This window comes from Merops nubicus, unplaced genomic scaffold (assembly GCF_000691845.1).
Source record: "Merops nubicus isolate BGI_N331 unplaced genomic scaffold, ASM69184v1 scaffold9023, whole genome shotgun sequence".
Taxonomy (NCBI): Eukaryota; Metazoa; Chordata; class Aves; order Coraciiformes; family Meropidae; genus Merops; species Merops nubicus.
In genome coordinates, this window is record NW_008596845.1 from 23,985 (window position 1) to 32,375 (window position 8,391).

The window sequence follows — 8,391 nt, forward strand, 5'->3', positions numbered from 1 at the left end:
GGGGGGTGTGGGCGCCCCCCTCCGCGGGGCGGGCCGTGACCAGCCTTCCCCAACACATCTGCAGCCCAGAGCTTCCCTAGCTCCACCTCGGAGCGGGCTCGTCCTCGCGCACGGAGGAGACCATGGGAGGTTCGGCTCGGGAGAGCTCGGAGGACTGCCGATTTCTGGACGTAAGTTGGTGGCTCGCTTTGCCACCGTGCAGCTCCAATGCCTGAGATGCCCGTGCACTCGTCCCTCCCGGAGCCAGCAGACCTCTGGCTATCGCTGTTTTCTCATTCATTAGGCAGAAGCATCCAAGGCGCAGAAGAAAACCTGCACCAGATACCAGCTCTGCGGACTGCTCCTCAGCGTCCTGCTCGTTTCTCTTATTCTGATATTTTTTGGTGTCAAGTATCTCTGGAACCCAACACCCAGAAAAGTAAGTAAAAACTCTCTGATCTGGCATTTCTGGGCGCTGCTTGCCCAGGCAGAGTTGTGCCCCCCTACACCCTACTGAAACTTTTAACTACAACCCAAAACCCAGGCAACTTTACAAAATGCGTTTTCTTAGACCACAAGTATTCATGAGACTTTTAAAAATCTTTGTATTATTCATAACTAGCTTTTACTTCATACAGGCTGGTTTTTTTCTCTCTGTCACCACATTCTTTCTTTAACTGACAATTACAGGGGATGGGAGCTACTCCACGAAGAGTTAAAGTTACTCTTATTTCACCAGCAGCAAATTTTATGACAAGTAAGAAAATATTTTCCATTTCATTTCAATTATCTTGCCAGAAACTGGTGGAAAAGTCATTATGCCACCGCATAAAGAGGAGAGAAAGCCAGGACGCAGTGGTGATTGATTGTCATGGATTATATTTCTTATTTTAATGTGTCTGCAATGTGAGGGGACGGTGAGACGGATTAGCTTTTGGAGGAGCTCCTGCTAACGGGATTGGGCTCATTTATTCCCAGCTCCTCAGACAGACGCTGCTCTAAGTGCTGAGGGTGCCGGGGGTGGCGGCAGGGCTGCGCATCTCCCATACATCTCTGCCCACAGCTGCCCAGCTTCTTGGCAGCTCTACCAAAATCCTATATTTTTATCCCATACCCCAAGCAAATCACTTAACCTTGAAGCCAACAGCCTGCCCAGTGCTCCTCGTCCTCCTCCACTTTGGGTTCCCGCGCTCATCCAGGCGCCCTCGCTTTGCATCCTGGCGCCGGTGGGTTTTGCCGGCTCTCAAGAGCATTTCCAAAATTCCCGTGAGCAGCTATGGCAGCTTCTTTCCCACGGTGGCATCTCTCCTATACTCCCTGCCTCATGCCGGAGCTACACTAGTCCTGACAGGCTGCCCTCCTGCCAGGCAGAGGAAGCACCCTGCTCAGCAGAAATTTGGTCTTCTTATCAGCAAATAGAAATGAAACCCCCCAAAAAGAAAAGAAAAACCAATAAAAGCCATATGTGCCTCCAGGCTCCTGCCAAGACAGTTATAAAGTCTCTACTGTTCCTCAAAAAGCAGGGTTCGTGCCAGCCATGGGGGGAAGAGGCTGTTAACCCCTGAGAGGAGGTTTCCTCTAAGCCAGCAGCACAGAGCCATTGCTGCAGCCTCAGGAAGGTTATACTAGGACGGGCAGGCAAGCAAAGCCCATGGTGACAGGAGAGTGAAGATGTTCCTGCAGTGGAGCTGCACGTTGATGCTCCTGGTGTCCAGTATCTCCACGTTCTCTGCAGCCGTGGGGCAGCAGCTTCTCCAGCTGGCCCAGGAGCCCTCCAGCAAAAGCAGGACGTGGGAGGCTGGAAGTTCCTAAGGCTCGAAAATATAAAGGGGAATTAAACCCTTTAAAGAACAAAAAACCCTTTGAGCTTCCTTCATGCAACCAAAGAGCGGAAAAAAATCTTTAAAGAAGACTTGTTCCTCTGGGGGGTGGCCTTGGGCATGGCCCTGCCCTCCGCACGGCAGCGGGGCGGAGGCGATGAGTCAGCTAACGAGGGGCTCGTCGCGCCCTCGGAGGGGGACGTATTTCAACGAGTCGTGAGCAAGTGTCATTTCTAGCCCTATAAAACATCTCACAGCTCTCGGAGCCGGCAAAGCCCAAATGGATTAGCTGGCCACTGCACTGGAAAAAGTAATTCTTCGTAAATGGAGAGGCACTCAAAGGTAAGGTGCCACCCGGGATCCTGCACTCCTAGAAATGATTTATGGCACCGTGTGCATTTTGTCAGTCAAAACCAGTGGCCTTCCAGCCATTTTAGGCTTTAGACTATTTTTACCATACCGTAAAATCCATCGACAGCTATATATCTTTATAAGAGCCTCCTGCTGACTAGCAGGAGATGCTCATGGCTGCCAAGGTGCACATTGCTCTTCTAACTTTTAAGCAGGGGTAAAGGGACCTGGCAGTCACCGCCTGCATAGCCAGTTCTGTGCCCAGGTTTCCCCCAGTTGCTGTAAAACAGGGATGCTGGTGCTGAAAACATTGCTAAGAGGCTTTGAACTCTGGTACGGAGGGATGTGCAAGAACCAGGGGACTGTGAAAGGGGGATTAGGCGGACACTGAAGGCAGAGCCCGTGCCCCTCGCTGGGGCACTGCTGCAAGGACAGGGTGCTCCTTCCCCAGCCCCACAGCCACGCCAGGGGACAAAGAGGGCTTTCCCATCCCCATGCCCCCACCACTCCCCTCTGCCTTGTGGACTTGAGAGGTTTTGCACAAGCCCTTTGCTTCCACACGACACCGTTTGATTTGGGAAATGAGACTCCCCAAGGCTCGCTGGCTCTCGCCGCGCCAGCAGCATCACTTCTGTGCTTCCAAGAGCATCTGCCACTACTCGTCCTTCGAGGGTCAGGCATCCGCAGAGGCTGAGGGGCTGCCGGGCTGGCTGAGCATGGGGAGCACCTGCCAGGAGGAGAAGGCTGCTCATCCCCACTCCCCACAGGGACGAGTGCCACCAGGAAGCTCTGCTACGCCCCGAAGCTCTTCAGCAGCCCTCAAGGAGGTCTTTAATCCACAGGCAATCCCTGATCTCCTCCAGGCAGAGAGAGGCTTTTACCTCTGCCTTTGCTGGAAAAACAGAAGGCACGGAGATGGAGCAAGTGAGCCAGGAATGAGAGAATCACAGAGTCACGGGATGGTGGCAATAATGACACCACGGAAGAAGCAAACTGGGGACACAATGATTAAGCAACAAAACCAGGGAGCAAGAAAGATGGGATGCAGTGATGGAGCAAGCAAGCCATGGGTAGAATGGCAGAGCAAGGAAGCCAAAGAGAAGGGAAGGCAAAGTCCCTTGGGCTCAGGACCTCAGTCCAGCCTGGGACACAAACAGGCTCATGCCACAGAAATAACTGGCAAAGGTAGAGCTATGGCAAAGGTCCTGGAGCAAGTATGGGATGAGCAACTTGTCCCAGGCTTGACACACGTTCCCCCACAGCCTGGCCCCATCCTGCCCTTCTTCCCAGCCCCAGTGCCTGGGAGCTGGCTCTCCTTGCACTATCCAGATGCTCATCCTGGCCCAGAGCTGGGGCACGAGGAAGCATCTGTGCCCTGTGGCAGGGTCCCCAGCGTCAGTGGTCAGGCACCCAGCACCATCCTCCTCATCCGCTGCTCAGCATGTGAAATCAGGTGGGAACTGAGCCAGCCCCTCTGTGGTTTTGGCCCTCACAGGTTTATGACATGGAACACACCTTCTTCAGCCATGGTGAGAAGAAGAAGATTGTGATGGAGATTGACCCACTGGCCAGGACAGAAACCTTCAGGAGCGGGAATGGCAGTGAGGAAATCTTGGAGATCCATGACTTCAAAAATGTGAGTAGAGCAGGAACCTGCCTGTGATCTTGCAGCAGGACCAGTAGAATCCCTCAGGACACCGTGAGCTCCAGGACAATTTGCTTCTGCATCAGGGAGAGTGATGCCCAGATGCAGAGTCTCTAGGGATGCTCTCAGAGGAAAGGAGATGTGTATCTACCTAAGCTTCCACCAGTATTTAATAGTGGTGCCATTCAGTTCCAACGAAATACATCTTACAGGCAAGACCTAGTTATTGGATTTACCCTTGCAAAAGAATGCAATCATCATAAATCTACCCGAGCCCAGTACATTTGTCTGTCTGGAGAGCATTAAAACCTCATGACAATGTTGTAGGCTCTCTCTGAAACCTAATTAAAATTTGTAGGGAAATACCCTGTGCAGTGACATATGGCAAAATTTTCAGCTAATAGCCTAGCAGGAACTGAGGGCTGAATGTTCATATAACCATAACGGTCAGATGCTATTCTGCATACTTTTATTTATGATAACCAGAGCTTGTGATAGGAGAAGGGGAGCAAAGTAAAATGTTATGACTATCTGCCTTCAAATATTTGTAAAAAGCTCAATTCTCCCAAACCATAAAATACAATATCCCTTAGGAGAACCTGTTAGTACATCTTGGCGCTGCCTCTGAACAGAGTTTGCACAAAAACATCAGTGGGAAAAACATGACTAAACCCTCAGCCAGCTGTACCCTCCATACAATGTGGTTACTTATCCCCTTTGCTTTGCCCTGACTGCTTTTTTTGGTGTTTGCCTTGATGCTGTAGGGAATAACTGGCATCTTCTTTGTGGGACTTCAAAAATGCTTCATCAAAACTCAGACTAAAGTCCTCCCTGAGACGACAGAGGCCAAAATCCCTGAGCTTGAGGTAAGTGAATAAAACGGGACACCCCTCAGCCCCTGGTGGAACCCACTCCTCTCCCAGGCATCAGGAGGGTGGCCACCGTCCCCACCGCGCTGCCATCTGCTCCAGCCTTCCCAGAAGTGCCACTATACAGAAATAATGAGTTGTGATCACTTCATAAAATGATCTTATTTCAGAGGATTGCTTCTAAAAACAAGTGGAAAGAAACGGGATTAGACAGCCAGCAGACAAAAACCTCTCGGCACAATACTGGAGATCAAGAACAATAATCCTGTTGTAGTCGAAAGGTCGCAAGGCAGCTCAGGATTAGCAGACACCAAAAAGTCAATCAAATTGTTTTCTCCAAGAACTGAGCCTCATGTTCTGAAGCAGAATGAGGCAGAAGTAATGAATTTAAAAGAGCAGCTGCGTTTAAGAAATGCAATTTGAGAAGCGCTTGGCGTACAGCGCTGGGAGGTGAGGAGCACCGGGCTGGGGCCACCTCCCTGTCCCGCATGGACCTTCCTCCCATCCATGTGCCCAACTGCTTCTTACCCCCCTTTACTTTCTGTCCACCACATCTTGCTGCAAGGAGTCTCATGCTTTGCATGCTGCATGCAAAAAAAAAGTGTCTGACTCCATATTTTAACCCCTCTCTGAAAGCGTCAGTCCCTCGAAAGCTGTTGTCCCCTGTCCCCAGCCCTGGGGCCCCAGAGGTGGCACAGCCCTCCCACCTCCCCGTTGCAAGATGAAGGGTGTTAGCAGATTGCACCCCCCCGCTAAGGATCCCGTTGCAGATAAAACACCAGCAGGACACATGTTTGAAACGAAGCGTGGGCAGAAACATTTCCCTGAATCATGACCCAAATTTCCAGACACCGATTCTTTGATTATGCTGTAAGAAGCTAATAGATCTTTTCAGCTGCTGTCGTAAAAGGGATATGACTTCTGCTTTAGCAGAACATTGCCCCGGGTAGAGAGCTGAAATGTAAAACCCAGTGAGATAGATGTAGATTTAAGCTCCAGTCATCTCTTCCCAGAGCCCGCACGCTGCCAGGTCCTTCAGGCAGCACCTCCCCAGCCCTACAAAAACAGCTCAGACTGGGTCAGGTTGTGTTGGCTCTTCCCTAAGACTTCCCAAAGCCATAAGGAAAAACTCTATAAAAGAGAAACACAACTCCAGACACCTTATGGAGAGAAAAATACCATTTGCCAGCTTTCTCTATGGGCTACCACCACCAACATACACAAGGTTGCCTTGGCAGACAGCTCAGCGCAGACTCATCCAATAATCTTTATATATCTCCCTCCCCAAGCGCCTGCCAAAACACACCGTGAACTAATGCAATGGCAGAGACATGTGGTATAAATTACAGAATACGGCCGTGCAAAGAATTTCTGTGAGGAATAAATTAAAGTGTTCAATCACAAAATCAGTAGCAGAAGGAGAGAGAAATTATGTAGTAAGAGCAAAGCGGAGAGGAGATGTTTTAATCTTGGGTTTTAAATGAGCTGGGGTGCTCCAGAAGGCTCTTCCAGATGGTAGGGACTGCACAGGAGAAGGCTCTTGAAGCATGATGAACGGAGGGAGGGGAGAGCTGGGTGGTGTTGGCTGAAAGCAGACAGGAAAGACAAGGCTCATGATGGGTCTCCCTGTGTGACGACCAGCAAGGCAATTCATGTGCACCCAGTGAGCACCATAAGCCAAAGCAGGTGAAGTCCAGCTACCCTATAGGAGGGTAGAGGTACCTCTGGGCAAGCCAAGGGAAGGGGAAGCAGTGGTGGTGGTGAGAGGGTGTCTCACCATGTGGGGGTGAAATCTTGCTCTTCTTCCAGGGAGAAGAAATCACAACAACCTACTTTGAGCAGTCTGTGGTCTGGGTGCCTGGGGAAAAGCCCATTCAGAACAAGGAGTTTCTGAAGAGCTCCAAAATCTTTGACATCTGCAGAAACGTGACCATCTACTGGATTCACCCCACTCCGATAGCAGGTACGAGGAACAATCTCCTCTCCAAAGTGCTCATGAGCATCTTCACAGGGGGCAGCTCCACCACCCACCTGTGTCCCCCTGCCACATCCCCTGCTGCAACGTGGTAGGAACCCATTTCTGCAGCCTCGTTGTACCTGTCAGACACGATGTTGGCCGTGACCACGAGAGAGCACGGCCAGTGTAAGAGCAAGGGCTGAATTTTCCTTCTGCAAAGCTCTCCTCTCTGCCAGCTTCCCGCTGCCCTGCACTTTGCAGAGTGGCCACCCTCCTCATAACAAGAGGGGAAAAAAAAACCCAACCCTTTGTACCTGCCAAGAAGCCGGCGCTGCTGGAAACTGGGACGCCTAAATCCTCCTCGCCGCGTGAACATCAGAGCGCGAGCAGACATCTGCATCTAAATCTCACCACGGGGCTGCCACCTCCAGCTGCTCGCTACACGGTCCTCGCAGAGGTTGTGGCCTCTGAGATCTGCTGCTGTAATTACCCGCTGTCTCTAACCCACTTCTAGCCCAACGAGCTGCTTTAAAAACCTCTCCCAAGAAAACTCTGCTGCGCAGCCACGGGGCCGCGTCCCGTCGCCCACAGGCACTGCTCGGCTCACGGCCATCCGTGGGGCTGGGGTGGCCCCAGAGCCCCCTGATGGGGAGGGAGGCTGCTCTCCTCGGCTGCTGTCCCCCTGCTGCTTCCTCACTGCCAGACCCCATCTGCAGCTGAGCTTCAGCAGAGGACATGACAGTCACCTGAGCCGTGAGGGCTGTAGCTGGGCCCAAATCGCGTCGCTCTGCAGGGGCTCTGCAGATGTGACCCCAGCAGCAGAGCCCGCCGTGAGGCTGTGCTGCCCTGCACCCACAGCACCGTGCAGGGGGTGCTGGCACCACCCGTGGGCACCCACCACCCATGAGCATGGGGAGGGGACAGGCCGTGGCTTCTCTACCCTCTCCTCCAGCCACATGACCTCCTAGAGCCTTTCTCCCAGGTAAGAGCAGGAGGCAATGGAGCACAGCTGGTTGCTGGTGGGCTTTTCTTGATGCCAAATTTTGGTAGAGACAAGAATGACTGCTGCTGCATTTGTCCCCCTGCTCCCTGGTTGTTGACAGCAACATTTGGGCTCTTCCTGTAGCTCCTGAGCTGGCCAACCTTGAAGGGGCAGAAGAAGAAGACCCTGAGCTGCTCATAGACAACCAGAGCTGGCTGGACGGGAGGAGTGAACAGGAGGTGGAGAAAGATGCTCAGCCAGGCCCCAGGCGTCGGGCACGGCAGCTCACCGAGGAGGACCTGCCCATCAACGACTACGTGAGTGTGGGAAATCACACCCTGGGGCACACGGTCCTGGGATATCCTGGCCATGCTCCTGGGGTACCCTGGCCATGTTCCTAGGTGACCCTGGCCATGCTCCTGGGGGTGTCCTTATGCTCCTGGGGTGTTCTGGTCATGTTCCTGGGGTGCCCTGGCTGTGCTCACAGGGTGTCCTGTCCATGCTCCTAGCGTGTCTTCACCATGTTCCTGGGGCGTTCTGGTCATGTTCCTGATGTTCCTGGGGTATCCTGGCCTTTTTCCTTGGGATGGCGTGTCCATGCTTCCAGGGTGCTCTGCCCATGCTTCTGGGGTGCCCAGGCTGCCCTCCCAGGGTGTCCTGTCCATACTCCTGGGGTGTCTTCACCATGTTCCTGGAGAGCCCTGCCTGTGCTCCTTGGGATGTCCTGTCCATACTTCTGGCATGCCCTGGCCATGTTCCTAGTGTGCTCTGCCCATGCTTCTGGGATG

General features: G+C 52.6%; 1 protein-coding gene across 1 annotated transcript; it reads left to right on the forward strand.

Moving 5' to 3' along the window:
- Positions 1–122: 122 nt before the first annotated feature.
- Positions 123–8,166, forward strand: TNMD (tenomodulin; the record flags this gene model as incomplete). The annotated part of the gene is made up of 7 exons (XM_008936504.1): positions 123–170; positions 284–418; positions 3,646–3,786; positions 4,560–4,661; positions 6,474–6,627; positions 7,748–7,920; positions 8,113–8,166. Coding segments are annotated over exons 1-7 (807 nt in total), but the record flags the coding sequence as incomplete, so codon positions are not given.
- Between the last annotated feature and the right edge of the window lie 225 nt (positions 8,167–8,391).